This window comes from Harpia harpyja, chromosome 9 (genome assembly GCF_026419915.1).
Source record: "Harpia harpyja isolate bHarHar1 chromosome 9, bHarHar1 primary haplotype, whole genome shotgun sequence".
NCBI classification, from domain to species: Eukaryota; Metazoa; Chordata; class Aves; order Accipitriformes; family Accipitridae; genus Harpia; species Harpia harpyja.
This window is the reverse complement of record NC_068948.1, coordinates 22,900,758-22,928,467: the sequence shown is the minus strand read 5'-3', so window position 1 is coordinate 22,928,467 and position 27,710 is coordinate 22,900,758. Positions and strand designations below refer to the sequence as shown.

General features: G+C 57.4%; 3 protein-coding genes across 4 annotated transcripts; 2 read left to right on the top strand and 1 right to left on the bottom strand.

The window, feature by feature from the left end:
- Window positions 1-1,373: 1,373 nt before the first annotated feature.
- AARS1 (alanyl-tRNA synthetase 1) lies at window positions 1,374-17,713 on the top strand. The gene is made up of 21 exons (XM_052796424.1): window positions 1,374-1,447; window positions 2,477-2,686; window positions 3,255-3,443; window positions 4,091-4,236; window positions 5,333-5,524; window positions 5,963-6,107; window positions 7,403-7,548; window positions 8,125-8,233; window positions 8,331-8,481; window positions 8,851-8,975; window positions 9,624-9,768; window positions 10,428-10,606; window positions 11,140-11,253; window positions 12,019-12,225; window positions 12,879-13,063; window positions 13,488-13,596; window positions 14,317-14,430; window positions 14,725-14,844; window positions 15,354-15,440; window positions 16,910-17,023; window positions 17,399-17,713. The coding sequence occupies exons 2-21, from the start codon at window positions 2,543-2,545 to the stop codon at window positions 17,582-17,584; spliced, it is 2,907 nt and encodes a 968-aa protein (XP_052652384.1). The 5' UTR covers window positions 1,374-1,447; window positions 2,477-2,542; the 3' UTR covers window positions 17,585-17,713.
- Window positions 17,689-19,478, top strand: EXOSC6 (exosome component 6). The gene has a single exon (XM_052796425.1). The coding sequence runs from the start codon at window positions 17,689-17,691 to the stop codon at window positions 18,661-18,663; it is 975 nt and encodes a 324-aa protein (XP_052652385.1). The 3' UTR covers window positions 18,664-19,478.
- A 432-nt stretch (window positions 19,479-19,910) lies between these two features.
- Window positions 19,911-27,669, bottom strand: LOC128145765 (RNA-binding Raly-like protein). 2 transcript variants are annotated; one of them, XM_052796426.1, is made up of 7 exons: window positions 27,525-27,669; window positions 24,738-24,816; window positions 22,652-22,702; window positions 22,178-22,326; window positions 21,763-21,876; window positions 21,316-21,482; window positions 19,911-20,918 (listed from the first exon to the last, which is right to left on the bottom strand). In XM_052796426.1, the coding sequence occupies exons 1-7, from the start codon at window positions 27,652-27,654 to the stop codon at window positions 20,880-20,882; spliced, it is 729 nt and encodes a 242-aa protein (XP_052652386.1). In that variant the 5' UTR covers window positions 27,655-27,669; the 3' UTR covers window positions 19,911-20,879. The 2 variants fall into 2 exon arrangements, with proteins under 2 accessions (XP_052652386.1, XP_052652387.1); XM_052796427.1 differs by lacking the exon at window positions 27,525-27,669 and adding an exon at window positions 26,939-27,058.
- Between the last annotated feature and the right edge of the window lie 41 nt (window positions 27,670-27,710).

Genomic DNA, 27,710 nt, shown 5'->3' with positions numbered 1-27,710 from the left:
GTGGATTTGGATGGTGTTAGACTCACACCCGCTGTAGCAAGCATTATTGAGGGTGTAATCACCTGCGCAAGCAATTGCACTGCACAGACTTGCCCGCTCCTGCTGCTATCTGCAAGCAGCATCCAGAACAGAGTTCCCATTAGAAACCAACAAGACTGGAGTTTCCTCTTTTCCTTCCAGGGTCCTTGGGAAGGAGACAACAGACACAAGCAGAGAAGGCTGCAGCACAAGGAATGGTGGGAATGGCTGCAGGCCAGCACTGAGCTGGGGGAGGTGAGCAGCAAGCGACCTTTGGAAAGGGCTAACTGATGGCAACCAAGGCCAAGAAGGACAGCAGCACAGACGTGCTCATGGCTCAGGAACCACAGCCTGGGGCCAGAAGGGGTGCTCTGGGGAAGAGATGAGACCAAGCTATAAGATCCCAATGCTGTGGAGGCACCTGGGGACCATTCAGTTTGGAGAGGACCTGGGGGGACTCTACTCCAAGCCCCCTCAGGAGGAGCAAGGTCAGCAATGACTTCAGATCAGGCTGCCCAAGGCTTGAACCAGACCTCAAAAACCTCTAGGGACCCTGCAGTCACCCTGGACCCCCATTTCAATGCTTGACTGTCCTTACACTGAATTTTTTGTCAATGTGACACCTCCCCTGTGTACGTGCCGTGCCTCTTGGCCTTGGACTGCATGCCTCTACCCCATCAGGTCTCTGACTGCATGACCGGAGTATGTTTGCCATGTAGCGAACACACACCCCCCAACCCCCCCACATCTCTTAGCCATGGCCTTGTCCCCTCAGACCCATGCAAAGGCCTTGCAGCCATTATGTCCCCCAACAGGGAAGCCTGAGGGCTCTGGTCACCACTCCAGCAGCTCCCTCACCCACCATCCCCAGCCAGCTCCCTCCCCCCCACGTCCCCTTCTTGGCCTGAGCCTTTTACAGCCCCCTGCTCCCTCCACATCAGCGGCCGAGGCCTCAGGCCCGTCTGCAGGGAGCAGGGCTGTGCCGGGTGGGCCACGGCCTCACGGTACTGCAGTGTCACTGTGCCTATAGTGAGGAAGGGCAGTGAGGGGGGACTGGAGGGCCCTTACGGTCCCAGCCCCTTCGGTCCCCCCACGATCCCGCCCCGCCCCGCCCCGGAGCAGGCCTCCCATCCCGGTCCTGCAGCAGGGCTGACACTCCTAAAATGGCGGCTCCGATCCCGGCTTCAGCCGGGCCGCGTCACGTGGCCGCCGTGTCCCGTCATTGCATCAGCCGGCGGGCGGCCCACCCCCAAGGCCGGCCGAAGGGAGGGGGCGGGGCTGACCCAGAGCGACGGCCCCGGCAGCCAATCGGAAGCTGGCACACGGCGTGGGGTCGGGGTCGGGAGGGGTGGGCCGGGCCGGGCCGGGGTGGAGCGGGCGCTGCGGTGGGGCTGGCGGTGCGGAGTGAGGGGCGGCGGCGGCCGGGGAGGTAGGGCGTGCCGGGCCTCTGCTGGGGCCTGAGGCGTTGCTGGGGGTCACCGGCCTTGGGAGTTTGCCTGCACGGTCCGGTCGCCTCCTCTGGCCCTGCTGGGTCCCGCGGACCGAGGGGAGACGGCGTGGCAGGGCAGGCGGCCGGGGCGGGCAGCGGTGAGGGGCGGGAGGGTGGCGGGGCCGCGGGGGGGGATGCCTGTCTGCCGGCCCTACGGCGGCTGTCCGCAGGGCTGCCGGGCACCCGCTGTGCCCTCGCCTCTCCTTGGGCTCTTGAGACCGGGTGGTGTCAGGGCAGAGGCCCTACTCTGCCCTGGAGCCGCCGCTGCGCCGAGACCTTCCCTCCTCGAGTCCTTCCTGCCCTCCAACGACTCGCTGGCCTTGGTCGTATGAGGAATTATCGTCCCTCTGTGCCGCAGCAGGTTGCTGGGAGCTTGGCCCTCCAGAGAACCGCATTGCGCTCCATTGGCAGGGGACAGCTTTAGGTACCCGTTAGGATGTACAGGAGGTGCTCACCGCCAGACTGTCACCTGCCTCTGGTGTGCATATCATGATGCCTTTCCTCTCTGGGAAGGTTTCCAGGCTTCCCTGGAGTTACCCCTGCTTTGAGCGGGGGGGGGGGGTGGAGGAGGTGATATTCAGAGGTCATTTCCAGACTCAGCTGTTCTATGATTCTATGATGTAATCACGTTGAATGATTTTAGGACTGGCAATCCCCCCCTGCCCCATGTCTCCAGCAAGGCAAACACAGCCCCTTACTAAGTTCAGTATCCAGGTGAACTTGGTATTTTAAAACCACGTGTTTTCAAAGAACATGTAACTTGAGGTAGAGCTCAAGAAATCAGGGAGGTTGGGGGAGAGGAAGTTTGGGGTTGGGCCAGCACTATTTGGGGCAGACTGATAGTTGAACTGAAGAGTCAGTGAGAGTACTTGTCAATGTGGGGAGACCCTTGCAGGAGATGGAGGCAATGATCCTGATGTTATTGCTTGAGCTGACAACATGCAAGAGCCTTGTTTGTTGTTTCTTCAGACCGCACCAAGGCCTTGCCGCTTTCCCTTCCGCTTGCTTTGGACAGCTGTGACTTGCAGCTTCAAGATGGAAGCTACGCTAACAGCTAGCCAGATCCGGCAACGGTTTATTGACTTCTTCAAGGAAAACGAGCATACCTATGTGCACTCATCTTCTACAATCCCCCTGGATGACCCCACGCTGCTCTTTGCCAATGCTGGTATGAATCAGGTAGGATTCCCACTCTGGTACTGCGGTCCTTATGAACATATCCTGTAGCAATTGAAACCTGTGAAGCTCTTTGTGTGGAAAATTATTGTTGTTTTCTCCGTCTTCCTTCTGGTCACAAAGAGGTGGTTGGTGTGTCTGCTGGAGACTTCTCTGCTCTTGCAGAATTGGCAAGAGCACTGGAAGAGGTTCCCGTGTCTGCTGGGCTGACTGTGCAGTGACAGGAGCACTGCCAGTCTCCCTTCCTTGGCCCTTTGTACCACAGCTAGGTTGTTTGTTTGTTTGTTTTTTTGTCAGCTGGGAATCTGGCTACTTTCAGTCCCTATGGAAGTCCTGGGGTTTGGTGCGCTCCAGGAACACATGTGTGTGTGGGAGTGCTAAGTTATAGGCAGTGCTGCAGCCTCCTCACAGGCAGGAGACAGCAGGCTTGTTGTTTCTGAAAGCTGCCTCAGGTACATCCAGGCTAGCAGTATTGTGATGTAGACGACACTTACTGCCTTGCTGTTGCTTGCAACGTTTGAAAACAGGCTCTTAGTGCTTTTCTTGATTGCTCTTTTTTCTTTTCTCTCAGTTCAAACCCATCTTCCTCAATACTATTGACCCCTCGCACCCACTCGCTAAACTGAACAGAGCTACCAACACTCAGAAGTGCATCCGAGCAGGGGGCAAGCACAATGACCTGGATGACGTCGGAAAAGATGTCTACCACCACACCTTCTTTGAGATGTTGGGGTCCTGGTCCTTTGGGGATTATTTCAAGGTAAAACAGACTAGGTATAGCTCTGAATCTCTTGCACAGTTGCCTGTCTCTGTGAACTCAGCAGAGCAATTGCCAAGAGGAAAGAGAATATCTTGGCATAGAGTGGTTCCTAAGGTGCATGTGGCTCCTTTGGAATAAATGAGCTTGGAAGCTGCCCTGACCCTGTAGAATGTTTTGAGATTAATTACCTAAGGTTAAAGCTGATTATATTAACTCTGCCAGTTTGGAGTCTTCAGGTAGAGGTTTTAGTGGCTCTCCTGGAGCTGTGGGGAGTTGCATATGCTGTGCAACTATGATGGACCTTCAAACAGGAGTGATCGTAAAATAATGATGTCTTTTCACAAGCTTCTTGATAGGGTGGTGTTCAAAGTCAGAAAGAGTATGTTAAGAATACACAATAACAGCAGAATTAAAAGGCTTTTTGGGGACAGTGAACATGCTAAGAGTTACCTTGGCTGGATCTGGAAAGACATCTGAGATGTTTCCTGTGCCCTGTTAACTGCCTATATTAATTTGCTTCTTTCTTACATCAAAAGTCTGAAAGTTTTTGGCTGTTTAGCTGCTGATACCTACAGTAGCCAGTACTTTGTATGTTGAAGAGAAACTCTCTTTGCGTTCACTTGCTGACCTCATCTTTCTTTCTGCAGGAACTTGCTTGTAAACTGGCACTGGACCTTCTCACTAAGGAGTTCGCCATCCCTGCTGAAAGACTCTACGTCACTTACTTTGGTGGAAATGAGGCTGCAGGACTGCAGCCGGACCTGGAGTGCAAGCAGATATGGTTGAATTTGGGGTAAGGCCTTTAACTGAGGAAGGGGCATGTTTTGATGAGCAGTAGTCATTCAGAGAAAGATGGCATGTATTATGTGGCAGAGCATATATAACAGGAGGTTTTAACAAAATTGAAGTGTCACAAAGAACGTTTGCAAGGTGGTGGGGCTGCAAAACCAAAGGGGAAGTACTGGTATTAGATAGAAGATACTGAGAGCTTTTGTTTCAAAACCTCTTGTGTAAGCTTAAGAACCTAAGAAGTGCCCTGCTGGGTCAGATCAATGGTCTGTCCAGCCCAGTGTGCTGCCTCTGACAGCAGTTGAGAAGATGCTGTTCAAGCAAAGCAGGCACCGCCCGACTGTGCCCTGCACTCTGTTTACATCTTCCCCTCCCAGCATCCACAGTCACTGGATTAAGTATGTTAGAGGGTCATCCATCTATTCCCCTTAGCCTCTGTTTGGGGCCCTGCTCCTTCAGAATACATCTGATTCTGTTTTGAATCTGTTGTTTTTTTCTAAATCTCAGTCATAGTCTCCCACCCAGCCTTGTCCTCTCCAAATTGAACAGTCCTGCTCTTTTCTATACTCTCTTCCTAAGGCAGCTGTTCCACCCCTAGGTAGTTTTAGTCGCCCTTCTCTATACATTTGCTACTTCTACCTCACCTTCTTTGAGATGAGGAAGCAAGAACCGCACTGAGCACTCCAGCTGTGGGTGGGCCAAAGCTTGTTGTAACAGTGAAACAGTGCCTTTGGTTTTGTAGCTGTAGTCCCCTCTGAAATGTGCCACTGACCCCATGACACACCTCTACACTGTGGGGCCAAAGCTGCCTCGCGTGTATTAAAGTTGGAGATCCACCTGTCTTCTTGCTGGTGGGTTTGCTGAGGTGTTGTGTAGGCCTTTGCCTCCACCTGGGACAAGTGCCAGGTGCCAGTGTTCACTCGATTCTCAGCAGGGGTCCTGAGAATTGGGCTCTTGCATTGGTCTGTCTCAAGACTCTGACAATTCATCTGCTCATCCAGGGAATTAGTTAGCTGAGGTTTCTCTGGTATAGCCCTTAGTTTGGGAAATTCTTGCCTTGCTGTTAGTCTCTGTTGTTCAGTAAGAGTTTCTTGTTACAGGCTGGCTGAGGGCAGGATTCTGCCTGGCAATATGAAGGATAACTTCTGGGAAATGGGAGACACGGGTCCCTGTGGCCCTTGCAGCGAGATCCACTATGACCGGATTGGGGACAGAGATGCTTCCCACCTGGTCAATCAGGATGACCCCAACGTCCTAGAGATCTGGAACCTGGTGTTCATACAGTTCAACAGGTGAGCAAGACCTGCTTCCCTCCCCAGGCTGCTGCAGCTCAGCGTAAGGGATTGCTCAGACTGTGCACTTTTAACTGCCCCTGGCTTGCTCGCCATTCCCTCTTGTCCAGGAGCTGTGCACTTTGTGATGCTCTGTCCCCTGACCCACCTGTACAGAAGAGGTTGGTCACACTGGCTTTTGGGACAGACTGGAAATATTTTCTCAGTTCATCTGCCAGGAGTTCAGTAGGGGATAAGTGCCATCCCACTCTGGGTCTGAGTTGTCATTGAGGGTCTTGTTAACTATACTTTATCAAAGTTGTCCTTTTTGGGGCTTGCGTATGGGCCTGTGTCATAAATGTGATGGAACAAAATCTCATGGAGATGAGGAGAGAGATGGGGTTGCCCCTGCAGAGCCTCCATCAATAACAGCTTATCTTTCTTTTTGTGGCTGGGCAGAGAAGCTGATGGGACACTGAAACCTCTTCCTAAGAAAAGTATTGATACTGGGATGGGCCTGGAGAGGCTGGTCTCTGTGCTGCAGAACAAGATGTCCAACTATGACACTGACCTTTTCCTTCCTTACTTTGAAGCTATCCAAAAGGTACGAATTGGGGAGTCTGGGTCTGGGCCTGACCCATCTGCATCCATTCCCTGAATCCCTGGGGAGACGTGTGGGGCTGGTCGGAGGGCAATTATGTCTGCAGGTCACTGCTTTCCCAGCTGCTGTGAGCCCCAGGGGTTTGTACTTTGCTGGGGGCAGGGAACACAGGCTGGCACAGTAATTGCTGCCTTGGGGCACGTTTCCAAGGAAAAACATGGGACAGTGAGCAGTGCAGCTTTCACAGGTGTTTCTGGGAACTGTCCTGATGGTGCACTCCTTGGCCCTCTCTGAGTGGTAGATGCTCTGCAGTCCCATATGGCCAAGTGCCATCTTTTTTGCTGTGTAGTAGAGAGCATGTGGTGCTGCTAACAGAGAATCAGAGTTTGTCCTTCAGTCTCCCACCTGGAACATGCTGATCTGTAGAAAATCCCCTGAGAGAGGAGGTTTTTGCCATAAACCATGACAGTCACTTGCAGAACCAGTGTACTGTTGCTGTATCTTCCTGGGTGGGGACCACATTACCAGTGCTGGGAACTCCATGTGCAAGTTCAAGCGGTTTTTTTTTGCTCCATGGAAGAGGCAGAGCTCCCTGGCTGCAGATTGAGCTGGAAAAATTGCAGGGAGAAGAGCCCAGGCTGCTGCTGCCTCTGAGGAATGAGGTGCAGAGCTCCAGAGTTGGAATTACAGGGCTGCCTTTCTTCAATGTTAAAGCCACTGGCTAGACACAGCCCATGTGTCTGTGTCTGCCTTCCTGCAGTGTGCTGGGAGCCTGGCTGTAGGGACTGTCCCGTGGTGTGAGGTTTGCATGTGCAAGCACTGCTTTGTTAGAGCAGTACCTTTCCCTTGGGTATGGATAAAAAGACCCTAAAAGAGGGGAGGTGGGACCATCTCCCATGTGCCAGAATTTGAGAAGTTTCTTGGCTGGGCAGCTTCTGCCAGGCCAGAGTCCTTGAGCCAGTGTGCAAAACAGATGATTTCCCTGCACTCTGTCCCTCTCATGCCCTCTTCTGTCCTGGGTTCTTAATGTTGGGATAAATTGGCTCCTCTTCTCTCTGGTCTTGGAGGTCCTTTGGCTCTGGAAATGCGGGCCGTGGCACCATGCAGAGCCTCACAGCTCTCCATCTTCCCTGGCTTCACCGAGTCACCTCTTTCCAAGAGGAGTGTGCCTCCTCTGTGGCCACAGGCAGTGGGATGGGATTGGCTTCTGAGGCACTTCCCTGTTGTTCTGCCGTGTTGCCGGACCCTACTGTCTGTAATCGTCCCCTTTGCCCACCGCCTTCTCCTCTCTGCAACAGGGCACGGGTGCCAGGCCGTACATGGGACAGGTTGGTGCTGAGGACGCCGACGGTATAGACATGGCCTACCGCGTGCTGGCTGACCATGCACGGACCATTACGCTGGCCCTTTCTGATGGGGGCAGACCTGACAACACTGGCAGAGGGTAAGAAGGGAGCTGCTGCAAGGCTGCTGCTCCCGTTCTGTTCGGCACGGCTTCCCCGAGGGGACTGGGATCTCGTGTGTCTCTGGGATGTCTTTGAATTTGTCATTAAAGCAGTGGATAGCAGAGTGTTTGCTCAGTATATTTGACACTTGAATCCCTGTAGCAAGGTCTGCCCGAAAGGCCAAGACACACAGGTCTGAGGGTTCTTGTGAGTACCAGTCCTGCTGTGTCAGCCCCCACAAAGGATCACTGTGGGCAGACAGGCACAAAACCCTGCTTGATGCAGTGCTGCTGTCAAAAAAACAATGAAGCTTCGGCTGTGGGTGCTGTGCTGTGGGTGCTGCTGGACTTGCAGAACTGACTCTTAAGCACACAGTGAGTCTTGTTCACGGAACTGGGGCCTGGCACCTCACCTCTGGCTTGCTGCTGCTGTGAGCAGCTACTTGAGAGAAAATGTGGGGAGAGAACCCTGTGCTCTTGGTCCTGGGAGGGGGTGCTTGTGGGTGGATGCTGGTGGATCCCCTGAGAACAACTCAGAGGTGTAACGTTTGCATGAGGGTCTCTGCTATTCCGTAGGTATGTGCTGAGGCGGATTCTCCGACGGGCTGTGCGCTACTCCCATGAGAAGCTCAATGCCCCCAAGGGTTTCTTTGCTACTCTGGTTGATGTGGTGGTGCAGTCACTGGTAAGTGCTTGCCCCGCTCCACTGTATCTGCTGAAGACTTCCTCTGCTGAGGTGTGCAGATCTCCATGCTGTAGGACTAATCCTCTTGGGTCTGCAGGGAGATGCCTTTCCTGAGCTGAAGAAGGACCCAGATATGGTGAAGGACATTATCAATGAAGAAGAGGATCAGTTCCTGAAAACACTCAGTAGAGGACGTCGCATCCTGGACAGGAAGATCCAGAGCCTGGGTGACAGTAAAACCATTCCTGGTAAGGCTGTGACTTCTGTCCAGGTGCACCAAAAGACATTTATTATCTGGGACCAAGTTAGGGCTCAGCTGGGCTGGGAACTGAGGGATGGTGAAAGGTGTGGGAGAACAGAGTTGGAGTCAAAAGACCATTGGTCAGAGCTGGGCCCCACGTTTCTCCTCTGGCCTGTGTTCACTTGCTTGGGTTTCTAAGCTGCCCAGACACAATGTGATAGTGTGATCTCTGTGCTGTCAGAGAGGAGCCTTTTAGATGTTCATGTTCATCAGACCTGTTTGCTGTTGTGCTATAGTGTAGAGCCAGTTGGAGAGCAGGGAAAGGAGCAGTGTCTCACAGAACAGGAGCGCTGACTGCTCTGCTTTTTCTCTGAAGGTGATACTGCCTGGCTGCTGTATGACACCTACGGTTTTCCTGCGGATCTCACTGGGCTGATTGCAGAGGAGAAGGGCCTTGTTGTGGACATGGAGGGCTTTGAAGAAGAGCGGAAAAATGCGCAGGTAGATAACAGCTCCAGGGGGGCCTGGTCTATGAATGGGCAGGGAGGATTCCCTTCCTTATAGTTTGCAGTCATGAATCCGCTCCTTTCTTACCAGGTCTGCTCACGCCCTGCATGCCCCAGTGCCCTGTGGGAAGGACCAGGGCACAGCACCGCAGTTGTGGGACATGTCTTTTCTGTGTAGCTGGGGCTGGTTTTGCTCACTAGCACTGCGAGGCCTGGGGCCTTGAGCTCAGCCTTCAGACAAGAGTTAGCAGAGCGTTGGGAGCACCTCCCCACTGTCCTGTTCTGGATAGGGAAGTTCGGGACTTCCCTGTCTGATGAGCAGCGTCCAGGCAGGCCTGCAGCTTGGGTGCCTCTCCCAACATGTTTGCTGCAGCAGCAGGGTGTGGCATTGACCAGGTGGCTGGGTACTTGCCTTGCCCTTTCTGGGCTCAGGTTTGCTTTGTCTGCATGCCAGTAGCACTGGAACAGCCTGCTCTGAAGCCAGAAAAGATGGGAGCATTCCAGCTGCTGGCACGCAGCTTCCCAGGGCAAAGCTCTAAACCAAGGAGCTCTCGGGTGTGTGTGTGAGGTGTGCAACTAGGCTGGTGTGCATGGGACAGTGCTGAGGTGGGTTTTCTCAAACTTTGGTGCTTGTCATTGGCAGCTCAAATCCCAGGGCAAGGGTGCTGGAGGAGAGGACCTCCTCATGCTGGACATCTATGCCATCGAAGAGCTAAGGGCCCGAGGGCTGGAGGTGACCGACGACTCACCAAAATACAGCTACGCTTCAGATCCGAGCGGTACCTATGGTATGAAAAAACCTTCTTGGAATCATCTTTTGCTGCCAAACCCTTCCTGCCATGTACCTCAGCAACATCCCCTCTGGGCTCACCTTTCCTGGGACTTGGGGGTGGGAGTGGAAACGTGTGCAGGTGAGTAGCCTGCTTGTTACAAATTGAGCTGGGAAAGAGAAGGGCAGACTGTTGAAAGGCTGCTGTACTGTTCAGGTCTGTTTTTGCCAACTTAAGGGGATTCCTGTTTCCTGCAACTTTGTGTCTCCACACTCCTACATTTGTGTTTCTCAGCTGCTCCTTTGCCAGTGCCGCAGGAGACTGCAGTTTCTTCTTGGTCTGTTACAGGGTCCTTGGCTCACTTGCTCTGGCTCCTCTTGCTAATTCTTTGATTTGGTGGAGATTCAGGAGGCCCCAGGCTCATAGCCATGTGTGCTGCTGACTTTTACTGCATAGGTGTGGAAAGAAGTGACAGTCCCTGCCTTGGAGAGCACTGAATGAAATTCCCTCTTATCCAACTAACGGTTGTTCTAGTTCTTTCTCCTCACCCCCTGCAAATGTGGTAGCTGCCATGAGCTCCTGCAGTAGCCAGGAGGTGTTGCTATGAAGTTCTGCTCCCATGTGGTGTCTACAAGGTTTTCCTATTTTACTGACACTGCCTGTTGTCCTGGTGACAGATTTTGGGAGCCTCGTGGCCACAGTGAAAGCCATCCGTAGGGAGAAGAAGTTTGTGGAGGAGGTATCCACTGGTCAGGAGTGTGGGATAGTGCTGGACCGGACCTGCTTCTACGCTGAGCAGGGTGGGCAGATCTATGACGAGGGCTACATGGTCAAGGACGACGACGGCAGGGAGGATGTAAGTGGGCTTGAGAACCTTTTGCTAGATTCAGTCTGACCTGGGGCCTGGGCAGAGGAGGAGAGGGCCCAAGCAAGCTCCAGCCATTTCCTGTCCATGGCAGGTGTCAGGCATTGCACAGGTTTCCTTTTTGGGGTGCAGCATGGCATGGATGTGCTAGAGTCTTGTTCCCCTTGCTTCTTGGGGAACTGAACTCTGCTGCAGCATCAAGCTGTCGCCAGAACATGGGTGCTTGCAGTGGTGGTGCTGGGATTGCTGTGCAGAAGGACAGTGCTTTCAAGCCGTGATGGGGAGCTGAGGTGGGGAGCTCCTTCAGCTCTGCAGTGCCCCATAACCATGCCCCACCTTCATTCACTTCTCTGCTTTGCAGCTCTGTGTGCTGTACCTGGGGACACTCGTCTTTCTGCTATCACACACACCAGTCTGTCTCTCAGCCGAGACACTTCGAGTTGCGGCTCAGACCTCTGGCTGGACAGTCTGTCTCCCCGTGGCCTCTCACCCTACTCACTAGTTGCATTTCCCTCTTTGTACAGAAAACAGAATTCACGGTGAAGAACGTGCAAGTCCGAGGAGGTTACGTGCTTCACATAGGAACTCTATATGGAAGCTTGAAAGTAGGAGATCAGGTCCACCTGTCTATTGATGAGGTAAGACATGGTGTAACATGTGGCCTCATCTCTTTTCTCTGGATTTTGTCTCCTTTCTTTTTATTGATGCTACTCTGGGGGCCTGGTGTTTGGGGCCTGCTCTCCCTGCAGCACACGATACAGGCAAGCAATGTGGCCCTTCCAGTCTGGCTGACTCAAGGCCTCTTCTGCTTGGCGCCTGGCTTTCTCCTACCACGAGGTGGATAATGCCCAGCTGGCTCAGAGCCATGCTCACTGGGTTTTGTTGATCAGTAGCAGAAACATTTAGGGTCATGACTGGGAGGTAGAACATGTATGGTGCCTCACTGCGTTTTGGATGACAGTGGAGAGCCTGGGCTGCCTGCCCCAGTCCAGATGTTGCTCCCGTGGGCTCAGCCTGCTGAGTGAGTGCTGGGTTGAGCCTAGTCAGCACAATGCATTTCCCTTCCCTATAGAGGCAGCACCTTTGGAGCAAGAGGGAAGGCTTCCATCTTGCAGTGCTTTCCCTGCTGAGGAGCAGAGATCAGTGTGACCTGGTCTGTCCCTGGCCTGTCTCCAGACAGGCCCACAAGGGGACTGCCAGGGAAAAGCCATGCACAAATTTGGTGGGGAGCATCCTGCTCCCTTAGCTGAGGCTCCAAGGCAGCAAGTGTGATAAGTTGTTTCTGGTCTCCTGAGCTATTTTAGGTTTCTGTTGGAGCAGTGCGTTAACCTCCACTTCTGCTGCTAGAGTTGACCTTGGCTCCGCAGTGCGGGACCCCATCTAACAGTGGCTTCCTCCATCAGACTAGGCGGAGGCCAGTCATGAGCAACCACACAGCCACCCACATCCTCAACTTCGCCCTGCGCTCGGTGTTGGGGGAAGCTGACCAGAGAGGGTCGCTGGTTGCACCAGACAGGCTGCGGTTTGACTTCACAGCCAAGGGAGCCTTGTCTACACAGGAAATCAAGAAAGTCGAAGGGATCGCCAACCAGATGATTGAGGAGGCTAAGGTGGGTATGGCTGCCAGGTTGGATATGCTTGGGGAAAAAAATACCTTGAATCGAGCTTTTGGGTGATCTGGGATGCTGGGAGTTTGGCCCAGCGGGAGTCTTCTGAGCTGCTTATGCAGTACTATGCACAGATTCGCATCACCTCAGAGGGTTTTGAGTGGGAAAACTCCATGTAGATTGCTCTGTTCATTGGTACCAAGCCCTCTCTAGGGCTGGAGTGTTTCCATGCCTGCTCTAGTGTCACATTAGCTACAAGAGCCAAGAAGTTTGGCAGAGTAGTTTTGCGGGCCTGTCTGGATTTACAGTGTACACTCAGACGCCCCAGTGATGTGTCCTCAATGGCGAGAGAGTTGCTCTGTCTGTTCCCAGCCCTGTGTCAGAACAAACCCTGGAGGACCCTGTGATTAGAAACCATTTGAATGTGTGGGAACACACGGGGAGTCTGAGCAGGCAGTGGTATCAGGAATTTTGAAGACGGGGTGTCTGTCAATGACTTTGGGTTCTCTGCAGCTCAACAAACCCCAGCTTAGGTGAGGCACGGAACTTCCCTTTTAGGATCTTTCAGAGGAAGTCAGGATTCCCTATGAATGCTGGCCCTTACTCACAGCTGACAGGACCAGCTCTTACCTGCATCCCTTTCCCATGCTCTGCAGACTGTGTACGCCAAAGACTGTCCTCTCGCAGCAGCCAAAGCTATCCAAGGACTGCGGGCAGTTTTTGACGAGACCTACCCCGATCCTGTCCGTGTGGTCTCAATTGGCATCCCCGTGGAGGAGCTGCTGGCTGACCCCTCTGGCCCCGCAGGCTCCATCACTTCTGTTGAGTTCTGTGGAGGGACGTGAGTATCTGGAGAGGCTGGGAAAGGCAGTAGGGTGGCTGAAAAGGAGTCCCTGTGGAGCCCGAGCTCTGTTGTGAGTGCCGTGGGCGCAGCCAGGGCAGGGGTGGAGGTGGTGGTGATGATGTGCCTTTGCATTCCCAGTCCTGAGTCAAGCTGCGTTTAAAATCAGCCTTTGCAGGCAGGGAAACTGCCTGTATGCTCTCCCTGCCCACACACATAGTCTCTGACAGTGCTGGGAACATAGCCCTTGCCACCCTTTCCTTGCTCATTTGCTTTCAGTGGCTAGGTTGGGTTTTCTACCTGTCCCCACACTTGCTGCATCTCCCTGGCAGCGTGGTTTTCTTGTTTCCATGCTGATTTCCTGCTGAGATGAGAGGTGGACTTCTGACTCTCTCTTGTGGGTCTTTCTGGGTTCTTTTCAAAGGCACTTGCAGACCTCCAGCCATGCTGGCCCCTTTGTGATTGTTTCAGAAGAAGCAATTGCTAAAGGCATCCGGAGGATAGTTGCAGTCACCGGGGCTGAGGCTCGGAAGGTAAGGGGAGGCAGGAGGGATCCTCTGTGAAATCCCACATATTAACCCTGTGCCAAGGTTCCTTTTGTTCAAATCTGCCCAGTATCTCTGTTGGGATACTCAGCACCAGGGAGAATTGGCGTGAGTGTCTGAGGGACTTGTGGAGAAGGATGCTGCTGTTAGCAAAGGCTGTGCTGGAGGCCCCTGGCTGTGCTACAGTCAGAGGAGAGAACAGGGAAGGGAAGGGGGGAAGTCTTGGCTGTAGCTGTTGTGTTTGTGTGGCAGAAGGGCCTGGGGTGGGTCTGTGAGGTGGCTGCAGGGTTAGCTCAGGTTGCTTTGCAGAATGAGCTACAGATCTAGGCTCTCAGCAGCTGGCAAGATTGGCAGGAGAGTTGTGAAGTCTGAGAATCCAGTCCTCTGCTGCAGGAGGCAGGTGACTGGTCCTGGCCTAGCCTGGACTGGTGTTCCCTAGAGTGGGAGAAGAGGCTTTGTGAGGAGATGGTTTTCTCTTTTTGGAGGATCTTGGCATTCCTTCTGGCAAAGAAGACTCTGGAGGCCTGGCTGCCAGCATCACACCCTGGTTCTGGTCAAGTGCTGCCTGCTTTGGCTCTGCTGCTTCCCAAAGAGTTACTGAACTCCATCCTGGGGCTGCAGCATTCCTCACCCCTTCTCATGGTGGTGGCCAAGAGCCCAGCATGCTAAATCTCCCTGCCTGACTTAACGCAGATTGTATTCTGCTAGGCCCTCAGGAGAGTTGACAGCCTCAAGAAACTGTTGTCAGCCCTGGAGGCCAAGGTGAAGGTCCAGACAGCTCCCAACAAGGATGTGCAGAAGGAGATCACAGATCTCAGTGAGGTGAGGATGGTAGCAGTGCTCTGCGTTCCCAAAGTGAATGGGACCTTGATTGCCAGCACCGGGTGGTATTAATGAGGCCCCAGTTCAGCTTCCTGCTCCTGTCCAAACAGCCCTGTGTCCTGTGGGTCCTGCAGCGAGCACCTCATGCCTGGGGCTGTCGGGCACTGGGAGAGGAGGGGAGCTTACTGGGTGCTGCCAGTTGAGGCACTTAAGGTTCACGAGTGTGGTGCATCTCCTGCCTCCTGCTGTGGTCACCGGTACCTTTAACCCTCTCCACTTACTCCTCTTTTGCAGACACTGGCTACTGCTGTTATCCCGCAGTGGCAGAAAGATGAACTGAGAGAGGCTGTTAAAGCACTAAAGAAAGTTATGGATGACCTGGACCGAGCAAGCAAAGCCGACATCCAGAAACGAGTGAGCCCTGGCTGGGAATAAAGGACAGTGTGGGAGGGCTGCAGGAGGGCTCCCTTGGGAGGCTCCACTTGTGTCCAGTGTGGAAGGGAGCTGAGCTGAGGGGGTGCCCCTCATGCTGTTCAGCTTTCCAACCTCTCCTGCTACCTCCCAGGGCACGGCTACCTCCATGCCTGTTCCCTGGGTTGAAACGCTGGCAGCGTGTCTTGGAAGCTGGGGTGCTTCTGCCTTAATGGTGCCCCTGGGTGCAGGCTTCTTCCTCCTGGATCCCGTTGGATTTTCCTGGAGGAGGAATCACACACAGCACTCCTGCTGCCTTGCGGGCCACACACCTGCCTGCCAACATGTTTTGTTCCTGGCTCCGCAGCATGAGGCTGCTCCTGGCTGGGCTATGGGTGTGTTGGGGCACCTTGGGGTCCTCTGTAGCTGCAGGGAAGCTCTACCGAGGTGGTTCTTGCATCCATATGCAATGTGTGTGCTCTGGCATCTGACCACTGACCATCTGACCTCAGGTGCTGGAGAAGACCAGGCAAGTCATTGAGAGTCACCCTAACCAGCCATTGGTCATCATGGAAATGGAAAATGGAGCCTCAGCAAAGGTATGGGAAGGTCCTCAAGAACCTTCCTTGTGCCTGAGGAGCAGTTGGGTGGTCTCTGTTCACTTGGGGAGGTGGTGCTGTTTTACAGGGCTGTCTCTCTTGCCAGCTGCCAGCCCTGAGTAGTGGCTAGTGAAGAGGGGGAGGAGCACTGGGACACTCTGCGTCCCACCGCCTGGACTAACAGATGGGTTTGCAGGGGTGGGTGGGGTCTTGACCATTTGCTGAGCTTCCAGACCTGGCAGTGGATAGGGACCCCAATAGGAATCACTTTGTGTCCCAGGTAAGACTCATCCAGCAGCAGTCACGACATTAAAATGCAGGCTTAAGGAACTCTGAACAGTAGCTCTGCCAAGCTATGGTAGTCGTGATGCTTGTGGCCATGGCAGATCAGCTCTGGCAACAGTGTCCTGGGCTGAGTGTGTGGCCAGGGCCAGGCCAGAGAGCTGCTCCCCAGCTCGTGGGTGCTGTCTGCTGCAGCATGGTTCAAGTTCTTCTCTGGCCAGGGCTGAAACTGCTCCTTCCCTCCTCCACTCATGAGTTAAGTTTCTTTCCGAGCAATTTCTGTTGTGAATAAAAGCTCCCTTGTGTGCACTGTGCCGCAGTGCTGAGCCCAGCAAGTGCCAGGCAGTGCGGGCTGATCGTGCCTTGAGGTTGGACCACTCTGGTTTCAATGCCCTATTTAAATTTCCGCTCTGGGAGCCTCGGAGCCGATCCTGCTTACAGATGCCTGCTCGCTCTCTGTGGCCATCCCTATCGCCACGATGCCAGCACTTCTGCTCGCAGTGGGTGCCAACGCAGCATTCTCCCTGGCAGAAGGCTGCATCCTGGGGGATGGCAGTGCCGGCAGCCTGGGGAGCTGCGTATTCACTATGCAGCTAGAGCAGCATGGCTTTGCTTGCTGGAGGGCCAGCTCCCAGAGCTCTGTGCTGTATCGTGTTGTCTATGTGAGCAAAGGATGACTGTCTCCTTGGGAATAAGGGAATGCATGGCAGTCTCCCTGGTTTCTCCAGCATGCCTGCTGTGTCTGATAACCCTTGCAGCTTCTTCACGCTGCATTTGAGTCCTCCTGATTTGCTGCAGAACAGCTGCTCCCTCCTGCTGGGAGCTCACAGCGCAGGACAGAGCATTTTCCCCTCCAGCTGGTACACTGGGGTAAAGGTTCACTTGCTTTGGGGCTAATTCTGCCAGTTCCTGGATAACTGAAGGTGGAGAAATAAAAGCAGCTCCTCACTCCTGCCTCCTTGCAGCTGTGAGGGGACACGGCCAGGGCTTGTGTCCCCTGCCAAGGCTTCTGCACAGCTGGGAATGTGAATATTGCTTGTGTTTGGGAGGAGGAGTGCTGCAGGGTGCTACTGGCTGGTTTAGTGCAAGTCCAGATCCCTGAGGTCTCCGTGGGTGCCGCGGGGGCTGGAGTGGGGCTGGTTGTGAGTGCGGGGAGGGTGTGCTGCAGTGACTTTGTCCTTCTACAGGCCCTGAACGAATCTCTAAAGCTCTTCAAGACTTACTCCCCCCAGACCGCCACCATGCTTTTCACTGTAGATAACGAAGCTGGCAGAATCACTTGCCTGTGTCAGGTACCCCAGGTAAGGCTGAGACTCTGCATCTGCCTTTCTCTGAGCCTTGGTGGAGGATCTTCAGCCTCCAGGCAGTAACCTACGCAGCCAAAACTCTTTTGGGTTGGCAAGAGCTGTGACTCTTGTGCTTCGGGTTATCATCAGGCTGCAGCGTGGGGGAGGAAGAGGTGTGCTCTGCAGATGGGGAAGGGGGTAGAGCCAGGACTTAATGCAATTGTAGGCATGGGGCAGGCAGGCTGCTCCTGGATTGCTGGCCTGGCTCTTCTCTGGGAGATGCCCCTGGAAGAGCTTTGTCCTGTTGCACCGTGCTTGTGGACCCTCTTCCCTTGCTGCCGACTGGATTGAGGTCGAGCTGCCTCTTTCTTTGTTTCTTTTTCCGCTCAGGAGACCGCAAATAAGGGCCTGAAGGCCAGCCAGTGGGTGCAAGAGGTGTCTGGCTTGATGGATGGCAAAGGCGGGGGGAAAGACGTCTCTGCGCAGGCGACGGGCAAGAACGTGGGCTGCCTGCAGGAGGCCCTGAAACTGGCCACGGACTTTGCCAGGCTCCGGCTGGGGGAGCTGAAAAACTGACGATGGGGGGGGGGTGGTGGGGGGGGGGGGGCACCGGCACCCCTCTGCCCTCCTGCCCTCCTGCCCGTCCCCTGCCTGCTGCTGAGCCGCCACCCGCGTTTCCGATGAATAAAAGCTTCCTGTCCCGCCCGCTGCCGCCTCGCCTCTGCTTACGGGGGCGGGCCGGGTCGGGCTCCTCCTCCTCCTCCTGCTTGCTTCCCTGCCTGTTTTCTCCACCGACCATGCCGCTGCATCACCGCCGCTTGCGGGGCCCGGAGGAGTCGCAGCCGCCGGAGCTGTGGGCAGCGGGAACCGGGGGAGTGCCGGAGAAGGAAGAGGAGGAGGATGCGGCTTCGCAGGACCCCTGCGCCCTGCGGCCCCTCTTCGCCCGGGCCGGGCTGCTGAGCCAGGCGGAGGGCTCGGCCTACGTGGAGCTGGGCGGTGGAACCAAGGTCCTCTGCGCCGCATGGGGCCCGCGGGAAGCGGCCGAGCCCGGCGCGGCGGCGGCGGCGGCGGGAGGGGGGCGGCTGCTCTGCGAGTTCTACCGGGCCCCCTTCGCCGGGCGCGGGGCGCGGCGGAGGCCGGGCTCGGCGGCGGAACGGGATGCGGAACGAGAAGCGGCGGCGGCTCTGCGGGAAGCACTGGAACCGGCCGTGCGGTTGGCTCGTTACCCGCGGGCTCGCCTGGCCGTCAGCGCCTTGCTGTTGCAGGACGGTGGTTCCGCCTTGGCCGCCGCCATCAGCGCCGCTGCCTTGGCCCTGGCTGATGCTGGCGTGGAGATGTACGACTTGGTGGTGGGTTGCGCCTTGTGCCGGTCCCCCGGTCCCGCAGCTGCGTGGATGCTGCAACCTGGGGAACCCGAAGAGCGTCGTGCCGTCGCCTGGCTCACCGTGGCTCTGCTGCCTGCTCTCAACCAGGTGTCGGCGGTGCTGGGCGGTGGGCAGGGCAGCCCTCCCGACGACTGGGCGCAGGCGCTGCGCCTCGGCCTCGACGGCTGCCATCGTCTCTACCCTGTGCTGCGGCAGAGCCTGCTGCGGGCCTCCCGTCGCCGTGATGCCGCTGCTGCCGCCACCACTGCCGCCACCACCACCACTGCCTGAGCACCGACGATGCCCAGGTGGCCCCTCTCTGTGGATGGGGTCGTCTCCCAGAGCTGCTCTCGGTGCTGCCAGAGACCCTGGAGCCTGCCTGATGCACGCTTCACGCTCCCAGAGAGCCCCTGAAGCCAGCCTGAGCCAGCCCTTGAGCTGCCAGAGACCTCCCCTGAGCCTGCCTGATGCACGCTTCACGCTCTCAGAGAGCCCCTGAAGCCAGCCTGAGCCAGCCTTCAAGCTCCCATAGACCCCCCGGAGCCAGCCTGAGCCAGCCCTTGAGCTGCCAGAGGCCCCCCCAGAGATGCCCACACAGTTGGAGGCCCAAGAAACCTGCCCGAGAACACTGGAGCCTGCCTCCCCACCACTACCAGAGACCCCCCACACTGCCCAAGCACCCCACAGCCTGCCTGAGGAGCCCCCGTGTCACAGGAGACCCCTGCCACGTGGCCCTGCAGGACCCAAGCAGCCCCACACACTGCCAGAGCCCCCCAAGAACAGCCTCCACCCTGCCTCAGCTGCCAGAGCCTGCCTGCACCAGCCCCACACAGCTGGACCCTGCCTCAGACCTCCCTCCAAGCAGCTGCCTGCACTTGGGGGACCCCACACCCCACCCTGGGGTGGCCCCAGCACTAGGGCTGAGACCTCCACACCAGGCTGCCCACCACGACCATCCATACGGGCAGGGTCCAGGCAGCACCAGGCAGGAACCACATCATGGCACAGACTGTGTAGCCCTTGGGACTCCTGCCCAGGCAGTGCTTCGGGGTGGCAGAGATATGTTTTGTTGGGTTTTTTTTATAATAAATCAGGTTTTTCTGGTGTTTTCTGCCTGCATGTCTCTGCTGGGGCCTCTGCCAGCTGTGGGCAGAGGTGGAAGGATGCACTTGTGGTGACTGGCTGCCAGGCATCAGGGTCACCCCCCCCTCTGCTCCCGCTGTCCTTCCTCAAGGGGTGCAGAGGGAGCTGGGTGCTGCCTTGGGGTCCAGTTATTCCTGGGGATGGAGAGGAGCTGGTCCTGTCTGCCCAGCAGCACCATGCCGGACTGGTAGGGAATATTCTGGGTAAAGGCACTGGTTAATGTTTCCATTGAGAAACATGGCAGAGCTGCGCTCCTCCTGCCTCTGGGTTGAGTTGCGGGGAAAGCAGCATCCTAGAAAGACCCCAGAGCCTAGGGCTGTGTCAGGCAGCACACAAAATTGGGTACAAAAATTACACAGGTGCTTCAGATGGTTAAAAACTGCATCGGAGTCAAATAACCAGAGAAAAGAAATAAAAATTATTTTTCTTCCCAACACAATACACTCTTTTACCAGAGCAAATTAGAAATACAGAACAAGTTCCTACCAGCGAGAGAAGGATGACCTAGAAATGAGGGACACTGAACTGAGATGCAACACTGGGGAGCGTGGGACAGGGACCACAACTTCCTTGGGCACAGGCAAGGAACCCTGGCACAGTTGCTCACGGGAGTCCTGCTGACCGCAAACACAATCTGTGGCTGAGAACAGCCCGTGGTAAACCATTAAGGGAAACCCATTTGTGAGCAGAGGTGACTGGGAGCAATGAGGTTTGCATCACCCCGCCGCTGGCCCTGCAGCTGGCATCAGAGCTGGGCTCAGCACCAGACCTCTATCCCAAAATCCCACGAAAGCCCCTCGGAGTTGTCTCGGGGTGGTCCATCCTTCCTGTGGGATGCCGAGCAGCTCCGAAAGCCTTCCTGGGCTGTACCCATGCCTGCTGAACCTTGCTGAACCAATTCCTGGGGGGGCTGAAGCACAGAGATGGTGGGCTTTCAGGGCAGGGGAGGTTGGGATGTGACCTGTGCCGCAGGGCCTGAGAGCCCTGGTCTGCACCCCACAGCACCCTGTGGGTGGGGGGTGCTGGCATGCAAGGCAGCTGGGATTTGGGATGCTCCTTTGGGATGTGGTCCTTTTTTTTATTCCTTCCCTCCCTCCCCTGGCCACGTCTGCTTATCCCTAGGTCTGAAAACAGGAGGAAAAAGAAAACAAGCGCACTCGAACACAAAAGACTTCTCTCGCCACGGCTGGCCGGCGTCTCGCAAGGAGTGGGACGCGGAGCTGCGGGCACCGGCGGCAGGGGATGGCTGTGCCGAGAGCGGGCACCTCACATCATGTGTGGCACTAGCTGGAAGCCTCAAAAGAAATACAAACACAAGACTGGAAGGGCTGGCCACGTGGGGAGGCCAGAGCATCCCAGTCCGTCTACTGGCTCCCCTCGGGGTCCGACATGTGGTTTTTCACCTGCAAGGAAAAACACACAGGGTGGCCGTCCTCTGATGTGCCTGGGCAGCAGGATCAAACCCAGCGCCCTGCCTGGCACGGGGATCCCTAGGGTCCTGCAGCCAGCTGGGGGATGTGGGTATGGGAGCAGCAGCGTTGATAAAAGGTATTTCTACTCCAAAGTGTGGGGGGGTTGCAGCCTGTGCTGCTGGAGTAATGCACGCCCAGGGGTTTGCTGCAGGGTGCTCGGGGCTGTCCTGGAGGAGCGGGCGGTTGTAGCCCTGGTAAGCAGCTGGGACGGCTTGGGGGAGCATCTCCTCTGCTCCGGGCATCCCCCACCAGGACCCAAGCAGGTAGCAAGTGGGGATGAATTTTAGGAAAGCAGAAAGCCTGGTGCAGGATCTGGCCCTCCTCTTACCGTCTCCTCCGTGTCTGTGCTCTCCTCGGCGCTGTCAATGTTGCGCAGGTCGCTGTGCCCATCAGCTCCCATCCCCTCCTTCCCCCGGGGCTCCCGTGACCCCTCTCCTGCTGGGGACGGTGACTCTGCCCCCGTCTCTACCCTCTTCTTCTCGCTCTCCTTGGACCCTGCAAGGACAGAGACAGCAGAAAGTTGGGGTACCCATGCAAACATCAGGCCTGTCCTCGCAGGGTCCCATTGTGCCAAAGGGCGGAACTCTGCCCTGCCAGGCCAGGCAAGGGGGAGGACGTGGGGAATTTGCCCAGCCAGCTCCAGATGCCCAACTCCCTCCTGGGCACGCAGGGAGGGAATCCCTTACACCCAATTCTGGGTCCAGGCTGGCATGCACCCACAGGCTGCCCGGCACGGACACATGGGTGTCGGAGGGTCTACGACCTGTCCCCTCACCCGCGAGACGCTCTCTCCGCTGGTCCATGCGGTCCAGGCTCTCCAGCAGACTGTCCACCTGTGCCTTGATCTGGCTCAGCTCTCCTTTGATGGAGTGCAGCTCTTCGGCCCGCACTGCGGGGAAGAGGAACTGTTAAGATCCCACCCTGCCCTACAGCCTGCCCGGAGCTGGGGGAACACGCCGTCCTGGGCAGCCACCTCTGGAGCATCCTCCTCTCCGGAGCATCCTTGGGGAACAGGGACGGCTCCAGGGGACAGCCACCAGCCCAGTGCAGTCCAGGCAGTGTCTGCTGGAGCTAGGGACTTGTAGCCACAGTGTCAGCACCGAGCAGGACCTTCGGGCGACCGGCATTGCTCTAATGCGCCAAGACGTGCGGGCCGAGCCTCCTCTTCCTCTCAGCCCCATCGCACTTACATTTTGTCCGTCCTGCTGTGGAGCTGGTGCTGCTCCTCGCCCCAGGCTGGGGGCTCAGGCTGCTTTTGCCTCCTGCTCCCACATGAGTTCGTCTGGCCTTGACCGGGATGCGGTTAATGAGGGGAGGGATCTTCTGGTACTCGTACACCCTGCAAGGGCACAAGAGCATGCTGGCGTGAGTGCAGCCTCAGAGGTGCAGCAGCAGCCCCAGCCACCTAAGAGAGCATCTCTTCGGGTCCCTCTGCGGTGAAGGCCCCCCAACCTAGGCATTGCCCAGCCCACATGCTGGCCCTGCCCCACGTACCCCCTCCCCAAGGCCCCCAGCCCGGGGAATCTGTGGCATACCATCCTCGAAGGGGGCAACACCGCTGAGCCTCTCTTGGAGGCAGGGAGACAGATGCCCAGGGACACCCCACGTCCCACCTTTGGTAGAGGCATGCTCAGCCCACCCCGCTCCTGGGATGCTGTGCTCACCGGTACGGAAAGTCGTCCCTGTAGAGATCATAGTCCAGGTCACAGTTACTGCTGCAGGAGGGGGAGAGAGGAGAACAAGTCACCCGCTCTGCGAGGCCATGGATGCTGTGGGGCAGCTAGGGCTGGGCACAGCAGGGCAGAGGCACCCACCCAGCCTCCATCCCCAACCCCAGGGAGTGGGAGGCGTGCTGGAGGGTACCGCGCAAGCTGCCTGGGCTGCCTCACAGCCTGGGGAGGTGGCTGTGCTCTGGCAGGTGTTTGCCCTGGCACCAAACAAGGGTGTTAGGGGGGATGGAGAGAGTCCCTGGGGCAGCATCAGCAGGCTCTGCTCTCAGGAAGCTGCATTTAGAGCACCCTGATGTTAAATTTCATGGTCCCTGGCTCCGCACGCACGCTGCCGGCTCGCTCGGCTCCAAATTAAGAAGCGATCTGTCAACAGATCGCCTCCAATGCGGGAAGCCGACGTGCCAGTAATAAATCATGCGCCGTGGACCAGGAGCGGGAAGGGGGAGGAGGAGGAGGAGGAAAGATGCTGAAGCTCATTTTGCTGCTTCAGCTCTTCTGGAGTCAGGAAGCGTAGGATTAAGCCTAACCCGAGGGGAGGCAAAGCCGTGCTCAGAGCATCACTGGGAGCGGGGACCCTTCCCCAGCCACACTGCCAGGAATGGGGGGGGACCAGAACAAGGTCCCCCAGGGCTCCAGATTTTGCTGCAGATGAGCTTGTCACCACGGGACCAATGCTGGAGCTCGAGGAGAGCTGGAGGTCTGCTGGGGGGGCTAATAGACAACCTGGGCTGCTCTGCCTGGGGCTACCAAGTAAGCCAGGCTTGCCAAACCCAGAAGGCAGCTCGGAGCCCATCACAAGGCAAAGGCACCCCCAGCCCTGCTGCCGCCCTGCCTTATTCAAGAATAATCTGCATGGGACGCAGCCCATAAGCACCAGCCTTCCTAGCAAGGGCAAGCTGGCAGCCCCGGGGTGCCAGGACCCGCCTGCTCCTGTTGTTTGCACCTGGGGATATTTTGGGAGCTTTCGGGCCAGCCTTGCTGCCATCCAACTTTCCATCACTGTGAAGGGGACGGTGAGTCCTTCGCATCCCCACCTCCTGCCCGTCACCCAGGGAGGAAGGTCACAACCTGCCTTGGGGAAGAGGGGAATGGGCAGCTGGAGAGGAGTCCCAACCTACGCACAGGGCACAGGGAAGGTGCCAGCTCTGATGGCTGCTGCTGCACAGAGCCACTGCCAAGAGGGACGGGGATGCCACAGGTCACCGCCTGCCATGGGAGCACCGGTGGCTCCGCAAGAGACCTGGTCTTGGGGTCTGGCACCCAGCTAGGGACATGGCAAAGGTTTTCCCAGCTCAGCTTTTTGCTCAGAGCATCCCCCAGGAAGAGCAAAAGCAGCTGTTGCGATGCTCCAGTGGCCCGAGGGGGCTGGCGGTCCCTGCCCTGCCAGTGCTGCATCCCTCTGGTGCCATGGCAACGGGCAGAGCAATTAGTTCAATCAGGGCGTTCGCAAAAAGCTCTCTAACAAGACAGACAGAGCCTGGCTCCGGTCCTCTCCTTGCCACATGTCTGCAGAGCTGAGGAGCCGAAAACACACAGGGATGGGAACCTGCTCTTCTGCTACCATCAGTGCCACCATCACCATCATCTACTGCCATCGTCAGGACCATCGCCAGCCCTATGTGCCTCTGCAGGGATGTCTGTCCCCCAAGGAACAGCATTTAAAGGCCAGAACTGCAACCAACATCGACATCTGTAACAGGTGTGGAGACCACAGGGCTCTGCTCTTCTCCCAGCACCTTCGGATGGGGAAGGGGGATCTCCACACCCCATCAGCAACACACACTAGGCAGGACCCGGCGAGGACTCCAGCCACCACCGCTGAGGTAAGGTGATGCTCCGAGAGCCCCATGGGGCAGGTACATTCCACGGACCCATGCCCACCACCGTGAGCAGGCAGCTGGAATAGTCGGAGGGTGAGTGATGGAGAGCAGGGGGAGGAAGAGGAGCCAAGTGTGGGACAGTCCCCAGCTGGAGCCAAGTTCCCCCCATCACAGCCCCCACCCCACGTGCCAGCACTCACTGGTACAGGCTGCTGCCATGCTGCCGCTTCTGGCCCAGCCTGGCCCGGCTTGGCTTGGGTTCCCTGGCCATGTCCAAATCTGCAGGGAGAGAGAGGAGGGGAATGAGCAGCGGGAAGAAAAGGGGATGCCAACGCCCTACTCCACGCAGATACGTCTCTGGCACTGGCTTCCTGGGGGCTCCCGGCCACTCTCCTCTCCTGGCTGGCAGCTCTCTCGACTTAAGTTTTTGGGGAAGGACAGGAGTGGCCCAGGGTTGTGCCGGGACATGGAGTGGCTCCGGCTGTCCCTGCAGCAGCCCCTTCCTGTGGGTGTCCCATCCCCAGGGGCCCGTGCCCAGCCGAGACCAGGCAGGCTCCAATTAGGGTGGCAGAAAGCACCTCTGATGATGAGGGTAATTAACCCCTGGAGACATTTCCCACCACCACGGTGAATCTACCTTCGCTATCCCTTCTGCTGGGTGGTTGAGCCATTTTTTGGGGAGCCCCAGGCCAGTGGGATGCTGGCAAGCGCTGCCCACCATGGATGGGTGCCAGGGATGGGGGAAGCCCTGCATCCAGCCACTTCGCGGTCCCAAAGGCTGCCGAGACACGTGTGATGCTGAGATGTGGGGTGGAGATGTCTCTGGACATGCAGCTCCGTCATGCCATGTCACACCTCCCCGGCAATGCTCTTCACCCCTTCTTTACGATTTCACAAGCAACCTCCATATAAAAGCCAGCTTGAATCTATTTTCTGAGTATACATTTGAGAGCCACTGATGCAATGCTTTACTAACATCTCCATGTATTTAATTTTGTAATTTTGGGGGGCTCCAAAACCTCTCTGGCCCCTGGGGTAGGAACTGGTAGGTGAGATGTTGAGGGCTCCCTCTTGCACACTCCCCCTTGGCCATGGTAAGCGTGGCCAGCTGTCCCACGGGTGACATTGTGGATGCCACTGCACCAGGGAATCCTGAGCTGAAGCTTCCCGAGTCCTCTGGGAACACACCAACTCATCAGAGAGGTCTAGACCTCCCCAGGAGCGTGGACACAGGCCATGGATCCCCTCCAGCCCCGCAGCCTGTGGAGGAGATCCGAGCAGAAGGAAACCGGCACTTGTTTGCTTTCCAGGCTGTCACCTTGTGTGACAAAGTCTGCGGGCTGGCTCTGATCTCGGGGCGAGCTGGGGAAGGTGCTCCACTTGCCCTTGCACATGCACTAGGTAACGCTGGCACCCATTTTCTGTGGGTGCAGCCAGCATCCCCAGGGATGGCCGAGCTCACTGCTCAGGACCGGAGCCCGCCGTCAACATCCCTCTCTCCATCCCATCACACCCGCCCGGCAGAGCCACCCACTTGTCTCCCTGCCAGCAGGACGGAGACCTCAGCACACCAGCCAGGGACCCCAGCCATGGCCAGGCTCCCTGTCACAGGCCACCTGCACCATGGGGACTGTCCTGCTGGGGCAGGGGACCCAGGCCAGCAGGACTCCTTCACCCCGGGGTCATCGGCCCTGCGTCTGGGCTCTCTTCCCTGTAATGGCGGGGGGGCATCCCAGTACTGGGAGAACATCCCTGTTCTGGGTGGGGGGTAATGGTGTGGGGGAACAATGGTATGGGGGGCACCCCAGTACTGGGAGGACATCCCTGTCCTGGGGGGGTAACGGTATGGGGGCATCCCAGTACTGGGACGATATCCCTGCCCTGGGGGTAGTGGCATGGGGGCATGCCAGTACCGGGGGACATCCCTGTCCTGGAGGTAATGGCATGGGGGCATCCCAGTACTGGGAGGACATCCCTGTCCTGGGCGGGGGGGTAATGGTGTGGGGAGGACCAGGCATCCCAGTACCAGGGAGGACATCCCAGCTCTTGGGAGGGACTGGTACCGGGCTGTGGGGCAGCTCGGTACCGGGAGGACATGCATGGCCGGGGGGGAGGTACTGGTCCAAAGGGGCGGGAGGCATCCCGGTACCGGGAGGCGGCCCTGCCCGAGGTGGGGGCACCAGAAACCTGGCTGCAGGGGGTTACCCCTGCCCTGGGCAGGGCTGCCGGTGCCGGGTAAGCATCCCGGTGCCGGAGCATCTACCGGGGGGGCTGGGGGCGGGGGTGGGGGCGTGTGGGAAAAGGGCCGATCCCGGGAGGGCGGGGGGGGGGGGGGAGACGGGACGGACGACGACACCCGGGTGAGGGGGGGATGGAGGCCCGGATCCGGGTCGGTACTCACATCTCCAGCCTGCGTCCCCGCTGCCGAAGAGCGTCATCCCCCCGCAGCCCCGGCGGCCCCGCAGCCCCCGCAGCCCCGCCGCTCCGGCCTGAGCGCGCCGCCACCGGGCCCTACCACCGCCGGGCGAGGAGGGGGGACGGCGGGCCGCACCATCGCGGCACGGCGAGGTGGGGGGGGAGCGGTGGGGGACCCCGCCCCGGCCCGCCCGCGCCCCTCCCCGAGCGCAGCGGTGCGTTATTGCAGCATCGCTGCCTGTCCCTGCCTGCACGCACCGCTGCCGGCAGCGCTGGGCCTGGGGCTCGCCCTTCCCCGAGGCTGCAGCTGTATGGATGTGGCGGCTGTGCTGGACCATCCTCCGTCCTCCATCCCCTATCCCCCATCCCCCATCCCCATCCTGTATCCTCCATCCTTCATCCTCCATCCATCTCCGTCTTCCATCCTCCATCCCCTATCCCCCATCCTCAATCCCCATCCTCTGTCCCCTATGCCCCATCCTCCATCCTCCATCCTCCATCCTAATCCTCCATCCTCATCCCCATCCTCCCCAGGCTCCTTCCCCCATCTCCTGCCTCCAGGCCCCTCTGACCTGTTGGACCCTGCCCTCCTGGCCAACAGCTTGGTTGCATCCCAGGTTTGCCCAGCTTGCCCCAGAGCCATGAAACCAGCCTTGCTGCTGGCAATGCAGCTCCCGCCTTCCCTCTGTAGAGCCGCAGCATAAACGACTGGCATGCAATGCCCTGGCTGGGGACATTTTAATTTCCACCCCGGCCCT